At 40.5% G+C, this 16,439-nt stretch overlaps 1 protein-coding gene across 1 annotated transcript in view; it reads right to left on the bottom strand.

Moving 5' to 3' along the window:
- Nucleotides 1-14,602, bottom strand: part of LOC146598729 (cytosolic phospholipase A2 zeta-like) — a 19,479-nt gene extending 4,877 nt beyond the window's left edge. Inside the window, exons 1-15 of the mRNA XM_085299876.1 lie at nucleotides 14,501-14,602; nucleotides 13,454-13,526; nucleotides 12,428-12,564; nucleotides 11,466-11,594; nucleotides 9,478-9,527; nucleotides 8,927-8,969; nucleotides 8,080-8,146; nucleotides 7,032-7,201; nucleotides 6,350-6,463; nucleotides 4,206-4,243; nucleotides 3,689-3,824; nucleotides 3,228-3,364; nucleotides 2,374-2,596; nucleotides 1,090-1,204; nucleotides 312-449 (exon numbers count right to left, since the gene is read on the bottom strand). Coding sequence (XP_085156002.1) covers nucleotides 312-449; nucleotides 1,090-1,204; nucleotides 2,374-2,596; nucleotides 3,228-3,364; nucleotides 3,689-3,824; nucleotides 4,206-4,243; nucleotides 6,350-6,463; nucleotides 7,032-7,201; nucleotides 8,080-8,146; nucleotides 8,927-8,969; nucleotides 9,478-9,527; nucleotides 11,466-11,594; nucleotides 12,428-12,564; nucleotides 13,454-13,526; nucleotides 14,501-14,602 — 1,672 coding nt within the window. The remainder of the gene's footprint in view (nucleotides 1-311; nucleotides 450-1,089; nucleotides 1,205-2,373; nucleotides 2,597-3,227; nucleotides 3,365-3,688; nucleotides 3,825-4,205; nucleotides 4,244-6,349; nucleotides 6,464-7,031; nucleotides 7,202-8,079; nucleotides 8,147-8,926; nucleotides 8,970-9,477; nucleotides 9,528-11,465; nucleotides 11,595-12,427; nucleotides 12,565-13,453; nucleotides 13,527-14,500) is intronic.
- Between the last annotated feature and the right edge of the window lie 1,837 nt (nucleotides 14,603-16,439).

Raw genomic sequence — 16,439 nt, 5'->3', positions numbered from 1 at the left:
AAAAAAAAAAAAAAAAAAAAAGAAAATGCATTAAAGCAAGGACATTCCAAGTACTAACTAGCTTTTTGCTTATGAAACAAACTTATCTTCCCTTCATCAGAATTATTGTATACTGGATAAAAATCTGGAGATGACCCAATATCCTAATTCAAAGAGAGCCCTTGTTCAACCAAGCGAGATGGAAATAGTTTTCATAGGTACTTCTTATAGTGCCAACAAAGTTGTTTAAAAATTCAATATATATTATTCGTAACACCTGTTTTAACACATACCAAATCAAGTAGTTGCATATCACATGCTTCAGACCTTACCTTGCAAAAAGGAAACTCTGGGTTCTGGATGCCTCTCACGTAGCAGCCCCATAAAGAATTTACTGCCAAAATCTTCTGTGTGGATAAAAGCTCCGTATTTGCGAATACCAAACTCATAAGGTGTGAACTCGCACCATTCTGGGAAAGAGTTAATCAAGATCATTATCTCAAATTTAAATTCTTTCCTTATTACAATGGAAATCATTTAGTGAAGACAAGTTATTCATAGCCCTCACACCAACGTTCCCTTTGTCATCAGATGTTAAATCTCTTAAGACGCAAGATAAGATTTCCTGGCCTGTGTCTTTTATGGCAATGGTGTCTATTTCTTGAAAACAGATCTATTTATCAGAGCTGCACTGCAATTAGATACAAGACTTTCTCACTAGCCCTGCATTTTGATATTACTAGGAAGTTTAGAACATGGAGAAGAGCCAGTACTCAATTATTTGGTACTGGTGAATAGTAGAATTTAGTAGACAGTTTCAGCCCACCACTTCACTTTGAATGCCAATTTGCTTGATTTAAATTGGTTTTGGAGACCAAAAAAATGACAAATATTAAAATGGAAATACATCTCCCACTCTGATTTTTAGCAGGACATGATTTTATGATGTTAAGAAATGCACAAGAGTTTGTAATTACCATTGCTCACCAGCCCCTTAGTTTGATAAAGGAATACACTAAGGTACTAAAGTACTGCAAGTTTAGCCTGTAGACAACGACAAATATTTAAACCTGAGGTAGAAAATGTTATCTACAAAATTTAAGTAAATACCTGCAAACATGCTGCTATCAACATTGGGCCTCACATTGATAGCCGCGTAGATGGGGTAAGGGTTCTGCCCCCACCTCACGGCTGCCTGCTGGTCAGACAGCCTCCGTGGGTTCTCCTGGTCACAGCAAAAAAATATCATTTTGATGTACTATATAATTTTTAAATTGGTGTTCCCTCTTGTCCTTAAAATATCACAAGACTGAGGTGGTTAATCATTTATTACCCAAAGCTCACAGCTCAGGGCATACATAAACATACTGTCGCAAGGCAATATTTTGGTGAGAACTAAAACAAGCCATGTATGTGACTTGACCTGGAATAGATTAAGAAATTTATCCCTYTTTCATGGAGCAGTTCCATCTACCATGACAAAAACATCCATATAGATTGACACTGCTAAACAGCTGATGYGTTCTGAAATCTTACTTTAACTTACTTCCCAATAATTTAATTACCTGACCATACCATAAAAGAGAAGCTTTCAAGGAACTTGTCAAAGGAAATGATGAATATTTAACTGATAAAAGTCAAAAAAAGTTAAATTGCATTTCACAACTGTTTTCTTAAGCTACATGTTATAAATTTTAAAAGTATTATTCATGAGGCATAGTTGAATGAATTTTCACCAGAAGGCAACTTGTGCTCTCGAGCACAGAGAGCAACAGCTTTGCAATTGAATTAAATGGTATCATGAAAAGTGAAGCGTCTCAGTCTTTTCCCACAGTTGTTTTTTTTTTTTGTTTTTTTGTTTTTTTTAATATCTGACACAGTTTTTGGCTATCTGCAGAGCTAATAGCTAGATCTTACATGACACAGGCATCACTAAAGTGAACAAAGTATTATTGTCTCATCTAAAAGAGTCCCTCTAGGTGTTAAGACAGACAATAAATTTATGAAGAGATACACACAGGACTAGACATACACAAACACACCTACCCATAATATTTTGACTCAGAAATTCCTGAATTCTGATGTTATCTTTCCCTTAGCAGTGTATGATCTCAGGCAACTAATAATCTGTGTCCTAGCTCTCCCATCAGCAAAATGAGGTAATACTTCTTCCTCACAAAAATATCATGAAGATTTGATGCCTGAATTTAAGCTTTAAATATATAAAATACTGAGTATTTTATGATTCTCCTGCAATTTTAATCAGTTTGGTTGACATTTCAGGCTTTCATTTCCTTTATAAAGCAAATATTTCATCTCTTAAAAAACATTCAGTCAGCTTTTCTGCAAGTCTCAAGAGAAAGTTGCCTACAAATTCAAACAGATATTCGTTACCTTTTGATGCAAAAAATACTCTATTATGAGACCCCACAGGTCTGTCAGGGTGACGTTCCGCCCTTCCTTCTCCAACATCCATAACTGCTGGAAATAATACACCAGCTGTTCCACAGAAAACGCTTTCGCTTTGCGGCTGGTCACAAACTGCCGAGCGGCGCTAATAGCCTCCTGCAGATCTTTGTGGGACCAGTGAGGATCCTCGTAGAGTTTACACAGGCACCTGGCATAACAGTCATCAGTTTTTCAGTAAACTCGCATAGAAAGTAGTAATATTCCAAGAAACCGATAACTTCCCTACACACTAATTGCAACAAAATTGTGTAGGTTTGTTTTTTTTAAAAAAAAATGTAATGAAAGTAGTTTACAAAGTTTGAAAGGAATTTGCTGTTATATTCAGTTTTATTGTAGATCATTTATCTGGCTTCAAAGTTAACACTGACTTTCAGGGAATGTGATGTTCTCTTAAAGAACACAGGTTTTCAGTAACTTACTAAATACTTCTTAGCATGCAGAAACATTTGAAAAATACTCATGGAAACTGGAAGTTTACCAATGCTTCCATTCGTGCCTTCTCTATCTAGAGACAGACACACATACAGGTCATTTTCATTTTTTCCCTGATTCAACAGGAAATCCTTAACTTCTTAACTTAACTTAACTCCCATTGCTCTTTGCAAATATATTTTTTCCCTGATTCAACAGGAAATCCTTAACTTCTTAACTTAACTTAACTCCCATTGCTCTTTGCAAATATATTTGCAAAAAGAGCAGAAAACATTAATTCCCAAGGCTGTACTTACAGGGGTCATCAAATCRCAGAGTTATCACAAATTAAATTCTACAGTACATACCAAGTTGATCCTGAAATTCCACACAAATATGTCAAGGTATCTAAAAGATAAAGTTGTTGGAGTCCTAACAAGTTGCCATAGAGAGCAGTCATGGCTCTCATCCCTCCTCCTGAACTCACAACCGCCACTGTAGGGACCTATAGGATGAAAGCAATGAAAAGCAGTGAAAAGCATGACACATGAATAACCTAGTGTATATAATGATGATCTGTATGTACCCAGGCTCACTGTGGCTTATGATTCATTTTTACAGTTTCTCTTATGAGACACCAAAATAAAAATACAAGCAGAAATGCAAGAAGCGCAAACATTCCTGTAATGGGCTTCTGTTATCAGGCCACTCCCACTGAACTGAAATTCGCTAACACCATAATACTTTTCCGCTGTAGTCCTTGGCCCTTATCACAGGCTAATCACAAAGACACGTTTTCTGATATCTTTGGAAAAAAGAAGARTCATACCTCATTTTTCAAAGGTGCTTTTGACAACTTGAGTACCTTCTTTAGTGCTTTAGAAGATTTTCCTTTCCTTCTAAGCAAAAATTGTTGTTCTCCTCTGGAGAGGTTAAAACCAAGGCGTACATCAAGATCATCAGAACTACACTCAAGAAAAAAAGCACAAGTGAGAAAAACAGTAAAAAGGAACAACTCAAGAACTAACTAACTGTTTTTGAAGGGAGTATGTTATACAATTAAATGAAGTGGTATTGAGTGCTGTGCCTTTAGGAGAAATTCCTTAGCTCCCCCCCAAAATATCAGATCACTTCACTTTTCTTTGCAATGAGAAGAAACATGACAACYCAAATAAGCTCTCATTCAAATGGTAATGTTAAAGTAGTACATAAAAGAAACGCTATATTTAAAACAATTTTTCTGCCCAACTATAAATGGAAGTGACTGTCAAATTTACAAAATTTATTCTGAGAACTGAATTTATTTTCCATGGGCTTTTTCAGGAWTTTCTGAATAACTGACTCACCATTCTTCAACCTTCAAAGTCATATCTACACTTTGTCCCTAGAAAAAGAGAAAAAGCTTGCCACTGAAATAGTTTCACAAAAGTTCCTAATAGCTTTTTAAAGAAAATATTGTACTGGCATGAAYAAACAACTCGGAGCCATTCTATTGTTTCTCAGATTCAGAGAAATACAATCAAATGACCATTATTCTTGAATAAGAAAGAAAAGAAGAACAGCAATTTCAAGCATATATCTCTACTGAAAGTTCATACAGAACTAAGCACTCCASCATCCTGTGGAGCAAATGTGGGGTATTGATGCAATGACACGTCTATCTTTTGACACCAATCTTAACTACTAAAGAAATGGAGCRATTTTACTTTAATATGACATAACAGAAGCTATCTAAATGCTTGCTACTTGTTTAAGGAAGTCTTCAACATATGTATGCTGCACAACTCTGATACGCGCAAACAAAATACAACCTGTTCAGGAAACTAAAGACTGAATAAGGGAGATATTTTATTTCTCCCTGGTAAAATACATTTAATTAGAGAATTAAGTGATGTATACAATGAAAAGTAGAGTTAAAAAAAAGCAAAAGAAGAGTTCAGTAGTCTATGTAGCAGACATTTTACTGTTTTAGTAAGTTACTGTCAATCAAAATGTTTGATATCTGTAACATTTTTGACAAAAATTTAAAAAGCTAGATAGATTAATCTATGTAGCCTTTTTACATAGATGAGCCGGCTTGGTAGGAGGTTTTAAATAGCCACTGGTATAACAGGAATTTTGTTCATCAGCGTTCACAGGATAAATTTTAAATTCTCGTACCACTTCAAGGAATACATAGCAAAGCCTGACATGCAAATCGCAGAGGTAAACCACAGTGTTAATCAGCATATTGTTCTTACAGATTGTTCAGGCCTTGAAATAAAGAAAGAGTAGAAAAATGGAAAAACAGGAGATGTTCAGTTGCTGAACACTTGACTTTCCATTGGGAGGTACCGTAGGTATGTAAGGGGCTAGTTGCTGGAGACTTGAGCATTTGAACCCAGGGCATTCATCAGGCGCCTCTTTGCTTTCTGTCAGCATTGCTGGAAAAAGGCATTTTTTCAGCCTGAATCCCTCCCAGCACTCACCCTGCAGACTAGGTAAATCGGAAAGGGCAGAGTAATATGAAATCGAAAAAGTAAAGAGAAAATGAACATCAGCAAGTTTATTTCTACTCTTCTCCTGAAGACCCTCAGTTATTCCTCCCCTTGACTTTCATTCTTCTTCAAACTCCTCACTGCTTTTAACCAACCTGTAGTACCTACTCTGCTCTAATCAAAATTTTCTTCTTTTCATTCTTCCTTCATCTCTCCCTCATTCAGTCCTTTCCTTTACCTCTCCTCCTCAGTTCTCTTAGTTGTCATGCTGTCCTTCTCCATTCTGTGAGATAATCTACACACACAATCTCCATCTCCCAGCCCCATTCCAGCCAAGTGTGCAGGTAAAGTTTCTAGCAGATTTGCAAACCTCACAGCTGAATGCATGGATTGGAGATCAGGGACACAGTTTTGTCTATTTTTGTGACAGCAATACTAAAAGACAGTGTAACTATTCATTTATGGCTCATTATCACTGAAATATATTAAAACAAGGCCTTATTGTGCTTTTCAACTTAAAATTTACTAACACAGTAAGAATAACCTCTATCTTAAGAGTCTGAATTTTAATAATGGTCCAAAGGGGCAAATGCTTCCTACAAGGTGCTTTTACCTTGCACTATCTTTTCTCTGAAAGAGCCCAGGAAACCTAAAATCACATTSTGTACTAAAAAGCCCAGAGCCAAGTTCCTGCCTCATCACACTTGTAGTGGSCTGGGAGGAGGGGAGGACTCATGCCTTTCCCCCTTGTGTGGCTGAGCCGTGTTCCTCAGTGTGTTGGGAACTGTGTTGTCGGCAGTATTTTGCCGAAGTGTCTCAGAGAAAAAGGAGAAAAGACTAAGAAGAAGGTGCGAAAGGAAATAAGTCTGGGATTCAACCSCTGTATTACCAATTTGCTAGCCTCAATTTACAAGACAATAATTAAGAACAATAGGAAACKTGAAAATAAAATACTATCATTGTCATTTTCTGCTGTCAGACCCCAACACACATAGAAAGAAAATAAACGTTACCTTTCCTACCAGGACACTAAACTCTAGTTCCTGCCCCTGAGGAAGTGTTGAAACAGGTATGGATGCCATTCCTAAATGCTCAGTGTGCATTTTCAAGTCTTCACTCCATCCTTCCTTCAAGGCAAAATAGTGAATTTAGACAGACTTTTTGGTCAGCRTTTACAGATGCATCTTCCCATCATCACAAACAGAATAAAATTGCCCCCAAATATATTTATCAACAGTGAACTTGTGGCAGTCAAAATTCTACATTCAGTGTTAAAATGTGTAAAAATAGCTGTTCTTTCCATTCTTAAATCAGAAAAGCTTTCATATTGCCAYATGAAGTTGAAAGACAAAACATCCTTTAAGCTATCAAACATAGAAAGTATACATCAAAAAAATAAGGCAAGCTACGTCTACATAAACTTCAGCTTCTCTGACCACTTTATAGAAGCACTCAAACTTCAGCCCTGAGCCTGCCTTTGTGGTAGTATGTGCAGGAGTTGATATAAACAGTTCCAATTTAACAACATATTTTTGAAAAGCGATAGAGCTGCATAAACACAGGGTCATTTTTGTTTCTAACAATATTTTTTACCCGCAGTCTCTGATGGAGTTGATCTGTTAAGGCTCAGGCTCACTCTCAGGAGCTGGGAACCTGGCTTCGATGGAAATTTGGGACACGGAGGCAGTTTCTCACCTCTATAACAGGTGTAGTTTGCAGCAGATCCAAGAGCAGCTTTGGGTGGATTTCTCTGTCCACATGGAAAACAAAGGGGATCTTCCTTTTCTCCTCCGACTCAGCGCTGCAGGAGGTGGACGACCAGCGCTCAAAGGACCCAGGCAAGGAGAGGTGGACCTGACAATTCTCTGAAACATTCAGACACAGTGAAGGGCACAAAACCAGGCAGGAAAAGCTGTAACATACTATTTCAGGTGGAAGCTGTCGCTCCTTAGACACAAAACGTCCCACAGCCTGAATCCCAGGCCCAGCTGGCAAATCATACTGCTTCTCCCAGAGCAATCTGGGAAACAAATACCCATCGCTGCCCTACCCAGCTCTTTCCCAAGGGCAAACTTCCTGCGTCAGCCCCAGCTACAMATAGCTGTGTGCATACGTGTGTGTATATACACACATATGTATGCATGTGTGAATATATGCACACACATACAGAATACATAGAAGTGTATATCTATATGCACACTTYACACGTGCACACCATGTACTATACATGCATTCTGTGCGTGCACTTCACACACGCAGCCACACGGTCTACGCACTACATGCACTTTACACATACACTCCACATACTTCACACTCATTTACACACACAGTCCACACGCACTTTACACACACTACACCCACCCATGACACACATTTTTCTTCCTTCCAGCCTGGCAGGAGAGGCATGTTCCCAGCACCCCAGCACTACAGCTGGCTCCAGAGGAAGCCCACTGAGGGCAGATCTGGCAGTCTGGGGTGCACGGTATGGAAACTGAAGAATCTCCAATTACCCCCACTTGTTCCTGGTGCCATCCCCGCTCATCCAAACAGAGCTCCACATACATAGAGCACTAACCAAACAGTTGAATGAAATTATTCCTGGTGCCATTTAGGACAGATCTGCAGAAGGGCTTGAAAGGGCCTCATTTTCACACTGCTTACAGAGAAGTAGACTCCTCCRTATTGCTCCCCTCAGTGCAGACCCTCAAGAGAATGGGGCATGACAAGCAAAAGGTAGACTTACCCTGTATTAACCACTGGCTTGCCTTCCTTTTATCCACAGTGCCTTGGACACACAGGCAAGGATGAGCCTATGTTAAAAGTGAGAGCTGTAAGACCTTAACTCTTGATTACAATGCTATGCTTATTTCCTCACTGTACACAGATTATCTATGATAAGTTATCAGATGACATACCCAAGGAGAGAAAAAATATTGTTTGCAATCAGTTTGTCCCTAGGGCCTGCAGAACATGCCTGCTGTGTATCACTCTCCTCTGTGGTGCTTGCAACTGCCCCTGAAGTGCCTTTTTGCAATTTCTTATTTCCAGGTTTTGCTTCCAATTTTAACAAATGTCACTTTCTTTGAGAGAGACTCAAAAAATTCTCTTCATCTCAAATCTTTGCAGCTTTGCAGCTTTTCAAATGACCTTTAAGAGAGACACCAGATGTCCTACTGCAAGAGTTTCACTGGAAATTTTCACTTCTGTGAGGTGCAGCTCATTCTAGAGATACTTGCTCAGACATTTGTAGGAAATAGCCTAATAATAAGTATCATTTAAAGGCATGCCTATTAAATATAGCAGCCTATTTTTGCAACAAGCTAATAAGGTTACTACACCTGTAGTTCAAGGTCTTATCTATGTCCTTTTACTATAAATACAGGAGGTAACATCCGGTGGAAGAATGGATAAAGAATCATTACAGTGCCATGCAAGAAGGCACTATCTCTAACTTTATATGCATTTGAAAGATGTTATGGGTATGAAAGATGATGCAGGTTATCTGTGTCAGTGCTAAAGCACAGACAATACAACCCACTCACTTTCCAAACTCAATAGACATTCCCTTTCAGGACACAAACAATCCTTACCACCAGAACACCATTGGTGATGACCTCAGTGGGGGGATCTGTGCTGTGAAAAATGAAGGGTAAAATAGAAGTGAGGTTCAATTTCATTGCTRTAGTTACCTCTTACTCCTGATTTGCTGCACTTGGCAAACCCAGAGCCAGAGGCTATAATCTCACACAGGAGAGGATTAAAAAAAAGTCAATATTCCTTCATGAAATAAAGTCTTTTTGTGTGTGTGTGGCTTAGAGAAGCAGCCTCTTGCTTTTGTACAGCTTAACTGAGCTCTATTACTGTTTGACCGAGAGAGTCAGGAGTGAAAAGAGAATTTCTAATTTTTTTTTTAGGTATATTCTAATAGAATTATATAAGTGGAATGGAGAACACTAATCTGTTCCTTAAACAGCAAGGACATGCTTTCCCAGAACAGTGCTTTATACCTTCAGGCAAGGGAAGGAGCAGAATGGGCATATGCATGATCACATTCCTTTGTGTAGCAAGTAGTACCATCATGAACTGCAAAAGATTAAGTCAAATACATTTATATTCAACAAGCACTTTGCAGGCTCCTCACCTTTCTCCCAAGAAAAATTCCACATCTAACTCTTCATTCTTCTCCTTTCCCTTGAGACAAATAAAGATAAACAAATGGGTCATCTGAATACATTTTTATAATTTGAGACGTCCTCTGGAATTGGATTTTCCAGATAGCAACTTCCCAAAGTTGCCTTTACATTGGGTCTTCACCAACAGCTGGCCACAGTTCTTACTGGTCTATCATATTTGATCTACATGCATGTCTTTGTTCCCACCATGTCTCAACCTGTTGCCACCAGAGCATCTTGCCTCCAAGAAATAGCGTGGGGAGGAAAATAAAACTTCTCTAGAGAATTAACGGGTGAAAAAGTGGTAGCCTATTTTCTCACCTACCTCTAAAAACGATACTTTCACCAAAAAGATACCTTCATCTAAYGTCTCATATACAGCATGGATTTCCTCGTGGCTCACTGTGCTGCAGGAGCAGCATGTACACCAAAATCTCAAGGCTACAATTCTTAAGTAGGATTAACGTAGAGAAGCCTGGAAGGCCAGCAAGCATTTCCTCAGGTTGCTAGAAAGCCAGTAGTGTTGTATTTGCCATATCAGTCCGCAGTCAAATGAAGCAGTAGCAACAGAATTGTCAGGAAAAGTTTGTGACTGAACTYGTGTTACAGCATGCTTAAAGCAAAGCAAACATTTATTTAAATTCCTGAACAAATCTTGCAGCAAGTGGAGACTTGCCCAAAGGTGAAACATCTTTGTTTCTACCAGTGTGATGGATTTATGTCAAACAGCCATTGCAGCTGCAGATGTCTGGGCCAATATTCAGGCTTCTACTGGCTTTTATAGCCCAGTGCCCACCTCTCCCAATAGAGGCTAAAAACCCTCTAATGCGTGTAGTGCTCAGAGGGAAGACTGTGAAGTGGCGTGTTTCAACAGCTCCTTTCCTAAGTGCAATATTTTACTGGAGGGGTTAAGAATAATCTGAGTAAAATCTCATCCTTCAGTTTCTGAACACTTGTCGTCACTAAGCACGGCATTAAATTTTTACAGCAAGTAATGTACTTTTTTTAATCCTGAAAATTCATGTTAGATAATTATATTTTGTTTTAGCTTTTTCAGCAGATCCTACTTTTCAAGTAAAGAAACCAGTACAGGATGCCTTTGCTTACAGTCTAGCACTAATCTTACAACCAGCTGAGCTCTGACCACAAATCCAGAAGACATACTGGGTTTGTGAAACTGTCTAAGCAAAACTATTTTTAACAAGTTTTTTTTCCCCTCCATATTTTCATGTGTTATCCAAAGCTTTTTCACAATTTATCTAAAGAGATAAATGTATTTGTCCCTAAGTTTCCCTTAGAAACTTATAAAGGATGAAACACTCCATAGCCAGTGGAAAATAGCTCAGTAAAATGTACATAGCTTTCTATGAGTTGTTACATCAATTCATCAGCTTCTAGTTTAGATTTCCACCAGTAAGTTAGCCTAATCATTGTCAAGTTTTTCACAGATATCACAAAACTGAAACATTCTTATTTTCAGCCTAAGTTTAATCCTAGTTAGTTAACACCTATTTGTTTTCATGTCTATGTTGGCCTTTTAGCTTTCTCCATCTCTTATCAAGATTGTTGTCATAAAGAGAACAGTTCAGATCGAAAAGAGACAGGTCCATTCTCAATTGATGCTGTGACAGACAAATTAAGCTACAGTCATCTGAGGTCCTCTCAGATGTCAGGTTTTCCTTTCCTCTACTCCCCCATCCATGCATTTGTTACAAATCCATCTTCCTAAAACACAGGTGACCGGTCACAAGCACGATTGTACATGAGATCCTGACAGAGCTTTGTTCAATGGCATTAATATCTCCCTTCTTCCACTGGAAATATATCTCAACCTCATACACCTCTGGATCCCATTTGCCTCTCTCATAGCTGTTTCATAGCAATATCACGTACTGATTATGCATTGCTTCCTATATTTGTCTTGTTCCCTGTTGAGAAACTGGATAAAGTGTCTCACCTGGTGACTGAGCACAAATGTGTGATTAAAAGTCTGGCCTGGTGTAATATTTGCCACATCAAAAGCAATGGAGGCAGCATGACTTCTCAGTACGACGTTGGCATCGTAGAACGTGAACTCCACGATATTCTGTAATGTAACTTGAGAATTTGTATCAAAACARGTCTAAAAGACAAAATCTAATGTAAAAGCCACGTACTGAATGAAAGCACTCTTCCTAATTGATTTGTCTTCGTTCTTTTATTTTCAAGTACCATTCACCTTGCTAAAACTATGTTTTATTAGGTTCTTGTTAAACAGTGAAAAGACAACCCAACACATGCCCCAGACTGGTAAATACTTAGTTATTCTTTGTGAAAGTACTGAAGAAACCCAGTGATGTAAATAATAGATGGAGAACTGCCTTAGTTTAAGATTTTTGGGGTGCAGTTCCAGACAAGTCCTTCACCTGCTACAGTAGTGATACTGTGAAGGTGATTTTGCACAGCACTGTAAAGCAGTAAAATTCTGCCTAAATAACAGTTTCACTTGTAAATAAATTCCTCTGAGGAAAAAATGCAAAAATTTCTCTGCCTGTCCCGCCTCAAAGTACAGCACACTTAAAAGAAGACGACCTTCCCATCTTTGCACCAGCATTTTCCCAGGCAACGTTTTTCCTAGGATATAAAGCCCTTTACTAGCACTTGAGCTCCACAGAGCTGGCTTATTCCAGTATAAGAGCAGGCCACCAAGGGTCTGCTCCCTCTGCTCCCCTGCCACAAGGCTCTGCTCCCTCCCTGGCGCTGGCTCCGCCGCTCATCCCGTGCTGCACTGAGCCAGCTCAGCCTGCTAAACCAGCAGAAAACTAGCYGCACCCTCCTCCACCAAGGAACCAATGTTTTCTTCAGCTTTGACTCAGCACAGAGGTCAGACAAGGATCACGCGTAGCATCAGGCCAGGTTACAGAAAAGCACGAGCGTTACCTTCACAGCGTTGTGGATCTTGTACTTGAAAGTTTCGTTCCACTCTGGATCGCTGCAGTTATAAACAACCTGTGTTCGAGAAGTGACCGGAGATGCAGTGGGAAGGTCCACTGCCACGTAGCAGTTTGCCTTGGACACTGGAAGGGAAGACAGTGAGCAGGTGTGTCCATATGAGGCCACTGCTTTCTTCATAGCTTATCATATCCCACCAGCCAGATTACATCATCTCTTCAGTATTTCAGCCCTTGAACGTCCGCAACAGAATTTTGAATATAAAAATTTCCCAAAGTGTGTTTTGTTTAAAAAGCATAAAAATTCATATTTTACTTAAACCACCAACACCATGTGTTATTAATTACAAACCTTTAGCAAAGAGGCTTCAGAAAGAGAAACTGGTAGAAAAGCTATGGTTTCCCCTAGCTTAGCTACTTTAAAAAAAAAAAAAATCATTCAAGGGAAAGACAAACCCATATTTTTGTGAATGTAAACAGATCCTTTGCACAGGCAGTCCAGCAACCTCACATTAAGGTGGCTACCTCGTCTGTAACACCTGCCTACATGAATAGAGGGTCTGGAAGGTGCAGCTGGGATGCTTGTAGTTTGCTTGTTAAAGAGCAATCACAGTTGAAAGATAGGGTTGTTAAAGCCCAAAGTACAAAGTTAATTCACTTAATTCAGATCAAAACAGCTTTTAAAGCTGTTCTAAAAGTGATTTTGCAGCAGTGAGGGGCCTGTGATCCCAGTGCAAGTCRGTTTAATTCACTGGCACAATTTCTGGTTCTTACTAACAGAACAAAGTCACAGTTCTCACCTTGCCAATTTTGTAACAGTTTCTCAGTGGAAAATGAGTTTTCCACATTTCCCGAAAAGTTTTAACATTGATTCTTTTCTGCTCGTGAGTCTCAAAAGGCTGAAAACCAAAACATTTGTACGTTTGCTGTGGAGCCTAGAYGCGTGCCACAGGAGCTGGTGGCGGCTGTCTGCCAGCAAGAACACGAACGAGCGAAGCGTGGATCAAAGACTTACGGAGGTCCAGGCCACGGATGTTTCTCGCTCTGAGAATCTTCACCATTAGACTGTAGTATGGATGAGTTTCCTTCTGAAACGACAGGTAGCCCAAGAGGGAAATTCAGTACAAAYCTGCCTTTTAGAGAGAGCTGTAAATCTCAGGTTTACTGCTTCAAAAGAACGATGATTTGAGACTCCTAGCATGAGTACCGTGGACAAAATGAACATTTGTCTCAGAAGAGCTGGCCTATTTCTTCAGAAATTTTCATCTACCTACACATTGCAGCCTTACTGCTTTCTTCACAAGTATCCGTTTCCTCTGTTCAACTGTGTTAAAACATGCATATACATTGTGATACACTAGCGCTGTATGAATCTAGCTCAGATTATGCACAAAATTGTTAGCTGATGCGTGCATGATCTCCAACATGTATATTATTAATATACGTGGAAAACTATTTTGACAGAGCAAATATTTTGATAACTCGGTACCACTTGTGAGATTACATGTGCATGTAGGAGTCTTCAGATGAGCGCATCCAGCACAGACACACTCACCCATCTCAGGAGCCCAAAGTTTTCTGCAGAGTTGCACGTTACGTGGCTTTCAACACTCATTTAAACCTTTTCCTGAAGAGCAAAACTGTAAGATGTTATAAAAAGAGACCATGAGTTTTTTCCAGAGAAGTCAACTGTTCCTGTTGCTCTCAAAGTTTCCTTCTAAAACAAGAATGTTCAGAAATAAGAAAAGGTAGGAAATCCTGGTTGCTTGGGCAAATATCAATGAACTGAACTTTTATTATACTATCATCACAATAAAAAGAACYTTCCTTTTTGCTTGTCATTTCTTTTGAACAATATTTTGGTACTGAAAAAGTCAGACTTCAGACCCAGTACTGCAAAAGCACGAGAAAGCGCAGGACTTGCCATTGGAATGTCTTTTACTGAYACCAGCAGATTTTTTTCAAATCTGCAACTTAAGATACCAAGTTCAGTCCTGTAGCACTGCGTGGTTTGGGGTTGCGCACGAAGTTGCCCAGCCAGCGATCACTGTGGTTGTTTTACCTGCTCATCAGAGACCCGCGAGCTCTTCCCCTTGAACAGGGCGGCAGCCAGAACGGAGAGCATCCGGGCCGACCCCCGGCTGAGCAGCACGGCACCGAACATGCGCGACCGGATCCAGCCACCTTCCAGGCCTGAGGGGGAAGCAAAGGAAAACTAAAAAATGCCTTATTACCACAGCACGCTGCAGTTTTACCAGGTGATGAAATRGGTATAGGATCCCGACTGCTTAATCTGTCTGTGGACTTCTTTCTCTCCCTTCTTTACCATGCATGCAACATCATTTCCTTAAAATTGTAGCACAATTTTGCTCCTTCCAGCAAAACACTTTAAGATATTGTTCCAAGTCTGTCACCTAAAACTGCCCATGTTCACAGCTAACCAGCCCCGCGCGGCATTACGCCAGGACAAACGTGCCGTTCCCTGGGTGCAAGCAACGCCTCGCCGCACGGGCGTGCGTCGTAGCTCTTCTCTCCGGGGCTTTTCCTCATTTACTGAGCACGGAGCGCAGCATTCCACCAGCAGACAGCAGCGTTATGAAGAAAAACACATTTCTGATTATAAGGCGCTTGGATACTATCATAATAAAGCCCGTAAAGAACGTATGGATAAAAGTTTATCGGAATATTTAAGGAACATGAGGAGAAATTAGATGAGCCATACGCACTAGTTTATCATCACGTGTTTCAGAGGGGATCACTGCTTCGTCCCTCCCTCACCCTTTAGAAACTCCTTACTCCAGGAGCGGGCGCCAAGCCCTACTTTTTTCGCAAATCATCCCATGTGGTTTCCTGTGGAATAAGCAGTAGCTTTGCACCCCACCCTTCAGTACTAACCTCCTGGCATGCTTCCCTCAGGTTATCACGTAATAGAATAATATAAATTATATATAATGTATATATTATTCTATTACGTTATCCCCTTGTTCTTGCTCAATTCTTTAGAAAGGAATTATTTTATGGAAGGTTACAAAGACATATTGTACCTAAACAGAGGGAAAAGCAGTTCTGAAGAGCCATTACCAGCCTTGCACGTAAATTAAGCTACTTCGGTCTGTAAATCTAAGTTCATTTAGAGGCCCATCGTCTACGCAAGTTCACGCTGGATTTTTGGGAAGAAGGAGTTACCCAAGTGATCTGCTACAGGACAAAGTCCTATTAAAAAAAATAATTWAAAAAAATAATAATATTAAAAAAATAAACTTCTCTTCTGTTTTGTAGGACCTGTCAACTTCTCGGCTTCCTTTAGYGCCTTCAGTTGATCCCCACACTGCCGCCAGCCTTTCCCACCCTCCGCTCCGGCCGGTCCCCAGAGCCGCTCCTAGATCCGCGGCGGCGGCTCCGGGCAGCCAGACCGGGCTTCGGAGCGAAGCGCCGGGTCTGGCGGTCTCCCGGCAGGCGGCTGCGGCCCCGCGAGGGCGGGCGGCGGGGGCAACGGCCGCCGGCGTCCGTTGGGGCTGCGGCCCCGCGAGGGCGGGCGGCGGGGGCAACGGCCGCCGGCGTCCGTTGGGGCCGGCTCCACAGGAGCGGCGCGGCGCCGCCCCGGCCCAGCGCCCGCTGGGCGCCTGGACTCCTCTTCCAGCACGGTTCAGATATAGAGACAGTCCAAGAGCGAGAACACGGGAGGGATAAGAGAAACGGGAAAGAGTCCAGGCATCACTCCTGGGATAACAGGCRGCAACAGCAATTCCAGCCTCTGCGTACTTTCTCCCCAAAGTACATTAAGAAAATATGAATTATTTCACAACGTTAGCCTGAAGATAGGGCTGTTCAAAAGCTCCAAGTTCCTCTCATCACAGCTACTGAATCAGATAACATACKTGAGGTTTTTTTTCCTCCACTGCCCAGCAATATTATAGTATGCATGCACATACTCRCAGATTTAGTATACACATTTTTGATATATACATATGCACATATATAAAAAATTGTACAGTAATTCG

Source organism: Rhea americana, unplaced genomic scaffold (assembly GCF_003343005.1).
Source record: "Rhea americana isolate MKP2758 unplaced genomic scaffold, rheAme1 scaffold_155, whole genome shotgun sequence".
Classification (NCBI taxonomy): Eukaryota; Metazoa; Chordata; class Aves; order Rheiformes; family Rheidae; genus Rhea; species Rhea americana.
This window is presented reverse-complemented; position numbering and strand designations above follow the sequence as displayed.